Genomic DNA, 15712 nt, shown 5'->3' on the forward strand with positions numbered 1-15712 from the left:
CACACCTCTCATTGCACATGCAGTACAAGCCCAAAGTTTTCTGTACACCATCACCCCTGTAGTGTATTAACCTGAGCTGTTTCCCCCCCCACTACAAGACTCCTTATACCGATACTTACTGGTGCCATCCGCCACAAAAAAACCAAGGCGGTCAGACAGCTAGATCAAGATCGGTAGAAGTTAGATCTAAGCTTCAGGCTGTGGTCAACCATTGCATACTATGCAATAAGTTATGTTAACGGCATTTGAAATGACCCTGTTGAAACTCAAGTTACCAATGCTGACAAATCATCACTTAGATTATCACCTGAAGATGAAAACTGCTGCTCTGCATTGGAAGGACCAAAGAGCAGCTCCAAACAGAACGAAGGACCACATATAGATCTGCCGTTGTACCCAACCTTGTCCATATCCCGTAGAGAGAACTGTAAAGGTTCAACAAAAAGACATGCATAAATAGTTGAGAAATATTAAAGTTTCCAACAATGGGGACTTCACAGTAAACATGAAAGGAAATATGTCAAGTTCAAGAAAAACTACTGCCTACACCAAAGGCCTCATCTTTCGTCCAAAATGCCTACCGATACAGACAGCTGTTTCATTTTTTATATCAACAATTCTAGCTAGGTTACATTTTTAAGTGAAAGTGTGAAACACACACCACCAGAACAGCACAAACGTAATAAGGTTTCTATTTTAATTAACACCCCCACCCACACACACACACACACACACACCCCACCCCACCCCACCCCACACACAAACACCTCCCCAAGTGCTGGTGGGTGTTGAACCCATGCATGTGGTAACAAATACAAGCTTGCCTGTGCTAACAAGTACAAACTCTACCAAGCTACCAACTCAACTAGCTCGCAAGTCGCACCTGCAATATAAAATAAAGTCTAGGATATTGATTAAGTGTAAACACACTCTCTTTTCATATAGTCTTCATATCACATTAGTATGTGTCTAGGGATTTACTGATTCGTCGTGTCCTAAGTTGATTAGGGTAAACACAAACAAGTTAAGGGGAAGAAAAGATGTGCGCACCTGCAGCAAAGCAGCCTGTAATAAAAGCTGTGTTGAAGCAAGCATAAAATAGACGTCCACCGACCATCTTTTGGTAAAAGATAACTCGAACATCCCCTGTTACCTGGCCAGAACAAAAACATTTTATTTCATTCTGTGAAACCTGCACATATATACGCATTTTCTGTGTGCCTGACATGGGTGTGTTATTGATGGCTTACCTGTAAGGGTTTCTCGAAATAATAGTCAAGACAAGTCTTCTGGTAAATAACTGAACTTTCTGTGTCCATCTGCACTACAACACGGGGTGCCTCTGTTTCAGGTTTCTTGTCGTCCTCCTCGCTTTCAATGAAGGATAGGTAGTATCGTGGGCTGTTTGTTCTATGATAACCTTTTTTGATTTCACGACAACAACTCCTAGTAACTTCCACACATGGTTGGTACAGTTGGTTAGGAACCTGTTCCAATGTCGCCCAAATATACAGTCACTAATTATCCAAAGAAACATAGAGAACTTAACAGGGGGACAAAGGATGTCCAAAATCAAGGGTCTAAAACTCATTGGTTGACCAAGTCAGCTTCATTTTGAGGCCCCTATCTGTGTTGGTTCAAGTGGATGATTAGCTTATTTCCCTATGAGAAATGCTAGCAGGCTAACTCAATTATGAGTTGCATACACGCGCCACCTCATGAAAAACAACCACTTTTATCTTGATCTATAACCTGTACTTAATTAAGTTTGGGAATCCAACTCAAAACCAATTGCAATGAGGGGAGAGGCCGATGAACGTATATACTATATTACAAGGCTTCAAACATCCCATGTGGGACTAGAATAAACATCACCACGCCCCCTCACGTGGTTGGTATCTGAGCCCAATACGTGGACAAACATACTTGGGTGATGTGGAGTAAATGGGGGCAATGAGCTCTTTGGGCCAAACACAATAGCCAGAACTTTTATACTATAGTGCAAGGCTTTATAGATCTCAACACGCCACCTCACTTGTGGCGTTACTTGAGCCTAACGGGTGGACATCGTACTTGAGTGAGGCGGAGTAAACTTGCACGGAACTTGCACCAAATACAATGCCTGCTCAGATACCATATTAAATTTGGGTATCCAACTCAAGGCCAATTGGGCATTGGCAATGAGTGGAGAAGCCTAGGAACATATATAATATACTGCAAGGCTTCAAACAACCCATGTGGGACTATGCTAAACATCTTAAGATACTTGATAGCAGAATCTTAATGTCAAAACGGTTGTTTCTAATGAGGTGGTGTTCTAGCAACTCACATATGTGTTGCCTACTAGCATTCATAAAACTGTCTTTCAGTCACTTTTGCTAACTTAAAGCAATTTGCATATGTTGAAATCAAGAAAAAGAAGATAAAATGTTGCAGAAACTATTAATTCCGAGGCATATGTTGCCTTCGTACAAACCCAAACTCTAATCTTGAAGACTAACAGCATGTACAAAGACAGGAGTTCAATTTTATCAAATGTACGTATCGTTTCTATGCGTAAACCCTACTATTTTCCTATATAAAGATGTGTAAGAGAAGGCTGAAATGAACCAAGGTCATATATTCTTTTCTCTCTTCTTCTCCAGACTTTTTCTTCTTCTTCTTCTTCTAACATTCAATAGTCAATACTAATATAATTTAACTCACATCATCAAAACGTTTCTTTTAATCATTGAGATGTTTTCCTGTGCAAGCTCCACCTAAAACATATGTCTCTCCAGACTTCTAAACGTGGGGAAAGCTCAGAGCTCCAGAAAGAATGTTGACTGAGGCAGACACTTGTGAAGCAGCTAGGCTACGAATGGAAAGCAATTGGTCTAACAATCACTAGTTGCTGGCATGACTAAAAAAATATGCAAAACTCCCATTGATTACAAACAGCCATTACCAACATGCTTCTAAAGTATGGAACTTAAACAGCCGAAAGAGAAAAAATTTGGCAGCACATGCATGAGGAAGAAAAAACATAAGGCACCTTCAACAATCCTCTTTTAAGTCCAGAGCGACCTTGAAATTCATGTATCTAGACCTAATTGAATGGAACAATAGGATTGACTCAAGTCCAATCATTTGGAATAACTGCCCTGTGTGCCTGCATGGTATATAGCAAAAGGTTGCATAGCAAGTGTGGGTGAACTACGTCTAATACTCTTTAACTTGAGTTAAGGCAGTGATAGTAGGAAAATTATAAATAAATAATTCAACCAAAGATCGCTACTTGCCTTTTGCAACTCTGAGACAACAAAAAAGACGGCGTTACTGTTAATTGTATCATAAAGCCGGATTCTCCGCAATTCTCGACTACAAGGTTGCGGTAAGTTTACATCAGGAGGTCCACCGTGAACTTCATTCTGATAAGTCAATGTCTTCGACCAATACCCAACATAACGTCGCTGGCTTGGTATTGAAACCTATTAAGGGTAAGAAATTAGTATGCTTGTACACTAGTGCAGTTACAAGAATTAATTGGAATGGGTATATATATACCTATATATTCACAAACTACTAAGAATAGTTAGCATAATGACACTAATTTCGCGCAAACTACCGAAAAGTAAATTCAATAAATGACACAGACACTTAGTATGTAATTCCGCCAACTTCGCCAAGGTCAAGTTTGGGCCTACTGGAACTCTGACGGTGGTTTCAACTCTACTGCTGATAACGTGCCCATTTAACCACCTCCCTGCAAGCTAGAGGTATGAAGTTTTCTTGAAAAGGCTTGGTGCTAAGTAGAATCCAGTCAATCACTTGCGATTCCATCCTTCGGACAGTTCATAATGGAAGTGGGACTAAACTCTTGGTGCAACCACCAGCCCTTCTGGGGTAGCTACCTTTCCAGTATACCTTCGTAGACATAACGTTGGGTATCACAGAAATTGTCACATTTCCAGGAAGTTAAATTTTGTTCTAAACACCAGGACCTAAATACTTGGATTCTCAATGAAAGCTTGGTCATCACCAGAGGAAATGGGTGAACTTTTTGACTTCAATCTTCAACTGTGAGTGATATTGCACATCATGTGCAGGTGCCGACTTGCAAAGTCCGTAAAAGCTCTGGGTGATGATACCAGAGGTCTGGGGCTTGAACCCAGCCAGTATCAAAGATCAGAAGAAGAAAAAAAACATGCCATAGTTATGCAATTGGCGGTGTCTTTATATGGGGTTGGACCTGAGTAGTCCTCATGTTATACATATAATGTCAAGTTATGGCAAGCCATGAAATTTGACAGTAAAAACGAAAGGATGCAATCTTGACAGCTCATACAACGAGGAATAGATGATCAAGATGGCATCCATGGCCAACACATCAAACCATACATACCATTTTGACTGTCAATGAAAAACTCCAAAATGAGATAACCAAGGGTAACATCCCCAGCACGAATATATTAAGACTTACTCCTTCATTGTTGACAGTCCGCTTTGTCTGCATACAGCTGAAGAGCCTCCTCTGCTGACATGCCACAGTAAACCAGATAGGCACAAACCATTAAGCCAGTCCGACCTTTCCCTGCCTGAAAAAGTTAAGTGGTCAGTACTGAGACTAATATATAACGTAAAATATACAGAAGTAATTTCATTGCATGTATATTCTTTCTTCACAGAGCCCGTGTTCAAAACTCTGTATCTACATTGTAACTCCACTGCACAAATATAAAATTTGATTTTAAATTTAGGATTGCCATGAGCCTAGTAAGCATTCATGTTCTTGGATTATGATTTGTCCAATTTACAGGGAAATTATATACTTGCAGGAGTCTGTTACAAAACTGTTCTCATATCTCTCTAAATGAAAGCAAGACTTGCTGAGTTCACCGACGAGAATACTAACATGATTTGATTGTTCTGAAGTTGACCAATTTGGGCAAGTCAAAAGTCGCATATCATTTATTATAAAATTCTAATTACTTGGGCTATTTGTTTATTTGGAAATGTTTTTAAACCAGGTTGAGAAAAAATTATGGCAATCAAAGATACTGATCAGGTCAACGTGCCCAGAACAAACATGGCGGGGGCACTCTTGAAACAGTAGGACAAATGAAATAAAGTTAGTGAGCCATACCATGCAATGGATAACTGCAACGTTCTTTGCATCACTAGCTAGCCATGAATGCACACTTTCACAGAAAGCCTTGATCATATCAAGAGAAGGAACATGGTTATCATCAAATGGGAAGATCTCAACGCGGCCATGGAAATGAGACGGATCATAGCTTTCTTCTACACACAAGTTGTAGACCTACAAAAAAGAAACCCCAAGACAAAATAAGGAAAACAGTGCAGATCTTTTTCGGAATTGATCATGGTAGTAGGGAACCGTTAGCTATATAAATATAATTTTCATTTGATTTATCTGAAGAAAAAATAAATTGTATTAAGGAAGACCGAAGATGTATTTGATGCTGTAGTATGTAACAAGGAAAGGCCAAGGAAGAAAACAAGTTTGTAGATTTAAATAGCTGCAAAGATATAGTGAAACTAAATATTTTGATAAACAGGAGTTCCTGTCATTCTATGCTGGAACATCTTCTGATAGAAAGAAATGAAAATAGAACTAAATAAGTGCAAAAAAATTAGCTTATATACATAACAAGTTCTTTTTTATTCCAAAAGAAGAAATCTCTGTCTTATGACTTTCTCATTAACTTTAAAATTCATAGACAGAAGCAGTAGAACATAGAGTGAGTACAACACAGTACATCGGGTTATATAAATGTTGCCACGGAAGCAATGAGTACCTTGTAATGCCCTGGGTGCCTCATGTCTAACACAGACTTGACCTGCCAAAGAGGATTCCTATACATTGCCCGCGTACGTTCTGCAGGGAATGACATCGCCAATACGCGATCAGTGATGTATGACATGTCAAGATCATAACCGTCAACAAGCATTCGCCTCCTTTGCTTAGAGACCAGATGATGAAGGTAGAACTTTCTTGTGAGAAAACTGAGCAGGTGAAAATGACTATGGTGCACCACTGTGTTCCCTGCCTTCCCCACACCTGGCTTCGAAAGTTTCAACCCCATTGTGACTGATCTAAAATAGTTTTGAAGGTGTTTAGCTATACATTACCTGCAATATAGAATCTCACCATTAAATAGCAATAAGTCTTTTGGCATTTACATATACCATCTTCTCCTTTCTCAGCAGAGAGAAGAAGTTTTGAAAGGAACTCATATATGAAAAACACAAATTTTCTTCGTAAATGTATAGAATGCATTTCCCGCTTGATGAATATAATGCTCAAATAAACTAGTTATTCGGTTATTCCCCACCTATGTGCAAAAAAAAGTTGTTCAAGTAGCAAAGAGTAAGTAAGAAAACCAATATGAAGATGAAGAATACGATATAAATATTGAAAAGAAGAAGTGTGTTTTAGTATCTTCCTATAATCCACACTGACTTGTCGCGAAAATCTTTAAGCAGAGACCGCATTTCCTATAAACGCATTGTTGTAATTAATTAATTGATTCATTCAGCAACTACAATTCTATATCCATTATGACACATTATGAAAGCTCAAAAACGCTGAGTCGAACAAACACATTACCATTATAACAAATATTAATTGCAAAATACATCATATTAGCATAAATATACCAGAAAACAATAATAATAATAATAATAAGGATGGGGAATTACCATGAAGCGAATTCTAGGATTAACCCAGAGAAGATTGGAACCCTAGAAAACGCAATGCAATGAATGAGGTGATGATGTTAAGGTTTGATGATCTCCATCATAATTTGGGTGTGATACAGATAGATAATATTTTCTGTGCGTTTCGAATTCATAGTGTCTAATTTTGGAGGGAGTGGCAGCCTCATTTCTCGGCCAGCAAAACTTGGCGCATTCTTAGGACAACCTTCTCTCTTCTTTTATAGCTTTTGGTCCATCTGTGCATGCATGTGTGCACTTCATTATATTTGTTAGTGCAAACTGCAAATTCAATAATTTAGACTAACTCCAAAGGTGCATCTAATTGCTATATATATGCGACAATAATACTGATTCTGTTAACCTCAAACACTACTTCTCCAATTATTATTGATTTGCCCTTTAATATAAATAGTCAAACTCCATATTCCATGTGAGTTTTGTTTCTGTTGGAGACATGATTGGATAAATTTGGTGTCGTCGATAAAGAAACTTTTCAGAGGCACATGTGGGAAGAAATTGTACGTGAGGTCTCCTATTTTTTGGAAAGGAGTGCATGGGCAATATAATAAAATGAAAAGTGGCTTCATTTGGAGAACTTTGATATCAACTATCAAAGGAGTCATACATTAAATTAAATTAGATTAATAACGAAAAAAGGAAATTGTTTAGGAAGGCTAAACAGTAGAAGATATTTTGAGGGGCTTTGGTTACATGTCTCAATCTCATGGGGGGTCTCTACCTGAAATGTGAAAGACACACACATGCAAGTGGGGGATGCGAAATCAAAATATTTATTTATTTAGCCGTCCTAATAACGACAAAAAAAATCTCTCTTCAATCCATTGAACTTGTCAATACTAAGAAGAGTACACCCCAACACTTCTTAGTCGAGGTAAATTTCTTTAACTCTCTAATGTTTGTTGATTTCGTTTTGATGTAAAAAATATAATCTTTGTTTCTAATTTTGCATGCAGAAGGACTGCATTTGTTGGAATTCATGGGGAATGTTTTAGATGAGGTGAGGAAATTTTTATTTGTTTGTTTCTTTGTTTCTGTGAATCTATTTGTTGTTATTGATTGTTTGATTGAGTTTTGAGTTCAATTATGTGGTTGATAGAAAATTTGATAAATTGGAACTTGTAAAATGATCAGAAGAAGCTCTGCTTGCTTGTGTATTATTATTTTCGTTCTTGTCCTTTTTGTGAAATTAATTAATAGTGTGTCTCTGTTTAGTTGAATTTTCCAGTGCATTATAATGGGGGGTTTAAAAGGAGTTAGAAAGTGTACTCTCTATAAAATTTGTGGAGAAGGTGGAGGGTAAGATTTTGGGTTTACATGGATTATTCCTTTGTTGTGTTCGTTCTAAATAATGGTGCGACTCTAGGCTGATACCGTACTGTAGGCATCATTTTTTATAGGAGTTTAATGCCGGTAGAACTCACGAGGATATAAAATTTGATATAGGCTTGGTGTCTTGCTGATTTGAATCTTGTTTTAAGATTTGAAATACTGTCTCTCTTTGTCATCATTATTTTAGCTCATTTACTTCTAAGGGCAATGTCGTGACATCATGAAAGAAATGCTCAAATTTTAGGTGTCACCTTCAATATATCCGGAAAAAAAATGTTGCACGGCTAACTATTAACTAGTTTACTGATTAAGTTTAACTGGAGCAGGGTGGTCATTTTGAGTCCCAACTAGATGCCCATCAAATCCGTCAATTCCGTTTTATTGAGTAAAAAAAACCCTTACATTACTCAACGTCTCTTTGAGTTTCAGGTCTCCTAAAGTTTTAACATAAATTTCTCAATCCAATTGCTCACTAAACCAAATTTTTTTTGCACAGATATGAAAGATCTGTCAAAAGTGAAGCTGGTAGCCCATAACCCTTGCGCCTTGTCATGGGCTTCCAGACCACACTGACCCCAGTATAATTCACGTACTCTTTCTCCTCATTTAATTAGAATAGTGATATATGTTATATTGGTTTGCTTCTTAATAGACCGTATGCTGATATACTTTTATTCCTTAATTTTTTGAACTTCTGAATTTTAAGTTATTTATAATTGCCTTGTTTCAGGTATCTGCTTAATGATCTCCGATCGTGCTTTGTTTCAGTTAATTGAATCTTCCATCATAACTTCTTACGAGTATTTTCAAAATGAAAATTAGTTGCGAGGTCTAAGTTTTACACTCAGTTTGGGGAGTTGCAAGCTGGATGATGATAGTTGCGAAGCAGTTCCGTTGTATACACTCATCGAGTTGTTTATGCATGAAAGGTCATTTGGATGAAGAAGCAATATTCCATATATTTGAAAAACTGAACTGGAACCCTAGGTTGATTGCTACTTTATCCTGTGTCTGCAAGTGGTTTGATGACATTGCCAAACGAGTTCTGTGGAAAGAGTTCTGCCGGGCACGAGCCCCTAAAATGATGCTTGATCTGCAATCTAGTGGAAGTCACAATGTGGATGGGAACTGGAAAGCACTCGAAAGCTTCTCATTTACTGTTCAGGTTGCACCAAGGGTGGCCTGTTTGGTAGCATTCAAATCCCTGGCCACTTTGTTTATAGAACACGTTTTTCTAGGACATCTGGGAAAAGTTTTCTTTTACCCCAGTGCAGAACAGATGTGTTGTATGTTTCAGATCCCTGTGAGCATCTTGACCAAGGGGAGGAAGGTGATGTTGGATTCTTTCGGGGAGTTTTCAAGTCGTTTCCACTTTCTAAAGTTCGAAAGATGCTTATTGAGAGGGAAGCCAAGCTTCATCCAACTGAGGTGTGCCCATATTGCAAGGCAAAATTGTGGAACATGCTACAAGCCAAAATGATACCACGGAGTGCAGGCTGCAGGTTGGGTTCTTCACGGATTGTATTGAGTATTATGTGTGCCTCAATGGGCATATGCTTGGGGTCTGCACGCTCTTACCCCTATCTGATTCGGAGGAGGCATCTGAGGTGGAGTGATTTTTAGAGCTAGACAAAGGTACACTCACTAGGCAACAGTTTTATTTATTTATTTATTATGCTTTTTGTAAGAGAGGAAAATATTCTGGTTTAGAAAGATTTTAAATAATTGATATTCTTGACACAACAGGGCAACATGCTTACTTAATATCAGTGTCATTGGATGAAAGTTGATACTGTGTTTGGAAATTATGTTCATACTGAGATGGAAGAAACAGGATACATTTGGAGAATATTGGATCACTTCACTTGCAGGGTTAATAATATTTCATTCAATATATTCAACCAATTATATGATTGTGTTAAATGGCAACCCATGTTAAAACGCCTTTAAGCCTCCAGGCGGGAGGCCTCCTTTAGGCCTGAGGCTGTCATCAGTGGCATACGAGGCATAAGCCTCAAATTCTTTTTTGTAAAAGTTCTTGAAAATTCTAAACAAATACTAAATATGTCAAGAAAAATACAAAACTTAGTGTCATGTCAACAGATTTACTTAAGCAAGATTAAATTGAGGCTATAAATTTTACCTGTTAGTGACATTGATGAGCTGCATAGGATAAAGCTTGAATAAAGCAAGAGATATAGCATTACAAAGGACAAGAAAAATGGCTGAGACCTTAGATACTCAACAGGTAATATGTCAACATCAAGATGCTAATTATTAGGGAATTATAAGTGCTATATTGAAGTAGACAACAAAAGTTCCCCATTTTAACATCTAAACAAGAGTTGATAACAATAAGACAAGTATAAAACAAAGCATAGATCCATAATATATTTTTTTTTTTTAAAAAAAAAAAAAAAAAAAAAAGCAACAACAACAATCTAAGGAAACAAAAAGTAGAAAGACAGTCTGCGAGTTTATGAGAAGTGTAAAGCAAAAAAATTGGAGAAAATTCGATCTCCCAATCGATTCTCCATCCTCAACATCTTCATTGTTCTTACATCCAAGGAGTTGCAATTAAGGTTTTAACGCAACATGACCTATTTAATTGTGTGGGACTTGTCTGTAATTTTCGTACTTAATAGTTTTTTTTTTTTTTTTTTTTTTTTAAAAAGATTAAAAAGGGCTTCATCAAGGCTGAAGCCTCAATAGGCCTCGAGGCATAGGTATTGAGGTGTGAGCCTCTTCAATTAACAAAGAGACTTAAGGCATGAACAATTGATGGTTACTCTCGTCAGATGATCTGGAGTATCTGTGTATGGACTGCCATGAACAATTGACCCATTACTGATGCAGAACCAATCGTTAGTATCATCAGACTGGAATGTTTTTTTGAATCTATGATATCTTAGTTGGGACCCATCACATGGTGAATAAATGAACAATAACCAGTTGAACTCCTTTCTATGCATACTGAATGTAGTAAGAGAGCAAATTTGATTTGAATGCGCTTTCCTCTTATGCATGTAGCATTCTGCCATAGCCTATTGTTACTACTGCTGCTATGTAGGCTGCTACTTTTACTTTTAATATCGTTAATAGAATGTTGCTCTTGTTACTTAAGGGTCAATTCATCTTTTTTGTGCATTTGTAACGTATTTCTCCCGGCTTTTTTTAACTCTATTACTCTGTCTGTTTGCGGTTGAAAAGTCCAGGAACCCAAGATATATATATATATATACAGCCCGGCTCCTAAAAGGACCTTAAATAAGTACTAAATCTAAAACACCCACAACTTCACCTACAAAATGATTTAAACCCTAATCTTTTGTACATATGATCTGCTAACTATAAATAACATCTCTACAAAAATTCAACTCGTTTGACAATTTTTAACACTGGCAAAAGATGAATGCAAAAACTAGACATTTCTAGACCTTTATATATATATTCAAAAGTGGAAAACAATTTTATCTAAGTTAGAGGATATCAAATGAGTTGAATTTTTGTAGAGATGTTCTTTATGGTTAGCAGATCATATGCACAAAAGATTAGGGTTTAAATCATTTTGTAGGTGAAGTTGTAGGTGTTTTAGATTTGGTACTTATTTAAGGTCCTTTTAGGAGCCGGGCTATATATATATATTTTATCGGTAAAAATCAATTCATTGATAATAAGATAAAAATGTAGTGTTACAAGTAATAGGCTAAGTAGCAAGGAGCTACTCAATGCCCAAGAGGATCCCCTATACCCGGTTACAAACCCTTTTATAGTCCCCTATGCCCAAGATCCCAATATATTATCTTTAGTGTTTCACTAAAGCTACAGAATTTTGCACTTGAGGTAGTTTCTTTCACTTTTTGATTAGGGAGACTCCATTAGATCTCGACAAAACTATAACTTATCTAATGACCTAAGCTACATGATCAATATCTATTTCACACGACTAATGTTCCATTCATGACGCCTTGTCTACTTTGCTTCCATTACTTTTCCTTTATTAATTATATTTTACTTTACCAAGCAAAATGAAAGAGTATTCTATTCTAGCTTGATATTATCTTATTTATGTTTAAACTGTAATCAGCTCGTTTGATACATTTTTTTCTCTTTCTTTAGTGACAGATAATTAAGCAACATGAATTCATTCATCTGTTGAATCTGATTTAGCTGTGCTAACGCAGTGATAGCAGTCATCTTGTGGCTTATCTTTGACCAAACAGCTTCTGCCATGGTTTCTCAACATAAATCTCTCCACTTGTGCCAAGATTACAAAAGCTGCTCCCTATCTTTCTGTAACACACCTATTTTTCCATTCCAAGGTCAGGAGCTAAAGCCGCCCATTTATCAATTGTTTGTTAGTGCTGTTATTGTGAACGCTGTATTACTCACATATGTATCTAAAATCAGTTCAATGTGCAGTAGTTTAATACTCTGTCTTGGGTTGTTTATTATTCCTGTATAATTGGGTCTAGCGAGTACACTTGTTAGTATCTGAAGTTGATAACAAATTTCTGATTAGCCACTCACTGCATTAGTCTTCACATTGCCTGTAAGTGACTAGAAAAAACGCAGTGCTGTGTAATGAAATGTTTCCTTGACTTCCATGATACATTCACACTGCTATCATTACATGCTGCTTTATAATGTTACATTTTTACGCTTCTAAGACCTTGCAGATTACAAATTATCGCTGAAACTAGGTAGCATTGTCTTGTAGGAACTTTGATTCGATATCAGAAGCAGAAACATGAGACTGGAAACTTTCCTGTTGACCTGATCTTGTTGGCTTTTTCTTTTGTCTTCATCTCTTCATCTCTTCTTCTCTCCTCTGGCGACAGCTCTTGCCCCTCCGCAATTTGATCAATTCTTGTTATGTCATTATGAATCGTTGAACAGCCCTTTGCCCTTCTCCTCTCTATTTCACTCTGCACATAAGTAAATGAAGCGGTTAGGAATCTGTAATCCCGCTTACAAAAGTGTTCAATTACAGAGAAAGGGAATTGGCACCTCTATTCTATCCGCTCGACGCTTAGCTTTTGCCTTCTTCTCCTTTTCCCAGGAAAGAATGGTGGAAGTCATCCTCTCATGCCTGCAGATTCCGTGTGTTAGATGAAACAAATCTTATCATATTTTCTTATACTGTAAATGCTCAAGCTAAGTATTGCAGTCTTGAAGTATATGTGTCATGTAGTCAGTTTCTTGTGCTTTATAATGTTTTCCTTTTGCTCTTTCTGATTAAAAAAAAATTGATATTCATCCCTTGGATATGCCAGCCTACAGGGACAGTTCAGTTGGTTACCATTTAGATTATCATGCTATGCCGCTCAAAGAGTGAATTTACCGTTTATTTATTCTTGTCATCTGATCTTTCTCCCAAGCCGCCTGCCTTTGTTTCCCCAACGACTGATGCCGTTGTTTTCTCCTCTGTTCGACCTCCAGCAGTTGGAAATGTATCATATACAGTTGGTCTAGCATCTGCCGTGGTACCAAACTTTGTACTACCAGTGCCATTCAGGTGTTTGTCAGCAAAAGTTGGAGACTTTTGATGCTTGGAACGCCATTCAGGTGTTTGTCAGCAAAAGTTGGAGACTTTTGATGCTTGGAACGGTACGCACACCCTTCTGTGGCATCTTTTGATTGTCAGTCCAACCCTCTGGTGTTATCTGCTCTGCCACCTCAGGTTTCTTCATAGAAGCTTCACCTGTTACAGACCATTCCAAATTTCCAATTATTTTCCCTAGAAACTAGGCCTACTGGACGAGTCATTGCAAAAGTGAAAATCGCCTTTTTCTTCCTTACCAGAAAAACGCCTGGAAATTCTACCGGCAGTGCTATCCTCCTTTCTGCTCATGGTTCTGGTCAATGAGGTTTCAGGTCCTTCACTCAGCTTTCTTGGAGCCTGTGATCCTTCTTCAAGAGCGGTGATGGCGAATGCTGCTGCTGCGATTGCAGTTGCAAAGTCGTAGTTACCATCGTTATCCCGACTCATTTCACCTGAGAATTGCCTTCGGAACCAGCTTTGTACCTTCTTCCCTATGATGAAAGTAAATAAATGTGTTTAGGGAATAGTTGATACATTGCAATTCTTAGCTTTATTTCTTTAATCATATTTTCTCTGCCCATACACAACTGCTTATAATGAATGTGAGATTTTATTCATCACTTGCTACCTCCTTTGAAGGATTGCGTCTTTTGGAGGGGTAACTTTCTTTCTCTAACGTAACTTCGCCCTTCGTCACTATCCTGTCCTAAACCAGAAAATCTCACCCTAACAAAATGATCAGTGATATCAGAAGGAACATAAACAAAAGGAATGGAGATTAGAACCACAGACGTATGGCAGGACTAAAAAGAAAGCCAGCAAATGGTGATTAGAGTATTAGACTATGTTTGGGATGTGTAAAGTTAAGCATAAATGTCAACAGAGATCACTACGAGTGACATTTTTGCGAATGCTAAACTGATTATTCAACTCTTACTGCAAGTAAGAAGATGCGCTAGAAAATAATTATAGCATATGCATGATGATGTCTATGATCACCTTATCTGCTTAACCAAATTTTCCATTCTTTGGAATGCTTCAAATCGATTTTCTAAGTTGAGTATTGGAATCAGAAGAATAGGGACACTACTTTTATACGAAGGTAAGGGAAGCCAAGGCAAGAGTTGAAGGTCTGTTGGCGTTAGCCGATAGGTAGTAGTGAAATGAGGGTGGTGGCAAGCAAACTGATATGCTTTGCATGCAAAGACAACTTTTGTATCAAATATCTGGTGGACAAAGAAAAGTATTATTCCTTTTTCTTGATCCTAAGTTCCTAACATGGTTGCTTTGGCATGTCAAACATTGATCGATTCTCTTTCATTTTCTGATGCATGGGCACTACTCATATTGCCAAATTTATTCTTTGTTCACCTGCGTTTCTCCGTTTTTGTTTTTTTGTTTTTTTTAGCTAAAGATAATCTTTTATTGCTTTGTAATTTTATAACTCGTTCATTACAGACTCCTTGGATATCCATATTTGTTCAACTAAGTTGATAAATACTTTGTTCAAGCCCATTTGAGTTTATCAAGGGGATTGGGGTATTTGCATTTACCACAAGGATTTTATTTGTTTTGTTACATTATTCACAGAAATTCAGTGTTCCTTTTTCGTCAATCATTTAAAAATTTATATGTCATGTGCAATAATTGTGCATACAAGATCATATATGTATGATCCAATAAATAAAAAAGAAAGGTTTTCAAATGAAAAGCTGAATTCTATCAGCGTGCTGGCCTTTGGCCAAGGTCTCCTCCGATCTAAGATTTGATTGAATTCGACCATAGAACAACGTAGAATTATGCAGGCATGGCACTATGGCAACATACAAATACGGAAATAGTTATATGAACTCCACCTTAGAGTGACTCCAAAGTTACTCCACTCTTAATAGTTGACTTGCCAAATGAATTGAGCTAATTTTATGTGGAGATATACATCACATGATGGAGAGCACTCCCACAAAAAAACAGCTCAATTGAATACGTTTAATATTGTCAAAAATTGTACCGAAATTAAAAGAATATGAGTCGTTGGATAATTTTATAACATTAATTATAAATGATTTTTGACGAGGTTGTTCATCTTCAAATGAA

The 15712-nt window shown here is 37.3% G+C and overlaps 2 protein-coding genes and 1 pseudogene across 3 annotated transcripts; 1 reads left to right on the plus strand and 2 right to left on the minus strand.

The window, feature by feature from the left end:
- Positions 1-6: 6 nt before the first annotated feature.
- On the minus strand, positions 7-6973 carry LOC147480010 (phosphatidylinositol 3,4,5-trisphosphate 3-phosphatase and protein-tyrosine-phosphatase PTEN1-like). The gene is given in 9 exon segments (XM_086577133.1): positions 7-432; positions 1059-1153; positions 1251-1487; positions 3282-3470; positions 4463-4486; positions 4488-4577; positions 5126-5302; positions 5802-6135; positions 6706-6973. Coding segments are annotated over 8 exon segments (1266 nt in total). The 5' UTR covers positions 6090-6135; positions 6706-6973; the 3' UTR covers positions 7-266.
- Positions 6974-7469: 496 nt separating this feature from the next.
- On the plus strand, positions 7470-12680 carry LOC147480011 (EID1-like F-box protein 2 pseudogene; annotated as a pseudogene). Its single transcript, XR_015204979.1, has 4 exons — positions 7470-7615; positions 7698-7741; positions 8804-9708; positions 12193-12680. The product of XR_015204979.1 is annotated as an EID1-like F-box protein 2 pseudogene (transcript).
- A 118-nt stretch (positions 12681-12798) lies between these two features.
- Positions 12799-14959, minus strand: LOC147480012 (uncharacterized). The gene is made up of 7 exons (XM_086578542.1): positions 14618-14959; positions 14247-14344; positions 13876-14109; positions 13667-13777; positions 13418-13574; positions 13084-13165; positions 12799-13001 (listed from the first exon to the last, which is right to left on the minus strand). The coding sequence occupies exons 1-7, from the start codon at positions 14641-14643 to the stop codon at positions 12810-12812; spliced, it is 900 nt and encodes a 299-aa protein (XP_086434668.1). The 5' UTR covers positions 14644-14959; the 3' UTR covers positions 12799-12809.
- Between the last annotated feature and the right edge of the window lie 753 nt (positions 14960-15712).

This window comes from Coptis chinensis, chromosome 8 (genome assembly GCF_015680905.1).
Source record: "Coptis chinensis isolate HL-2020 chromosome 8, ASM1568090v1, whole genome shotgun sequence".
NCBI lineage: Eukaryota > Viridiplantae > Streptophyta > Magnoliopsida > Ranunculales > Ranunculaceae > Coptis > Coptis chinensis.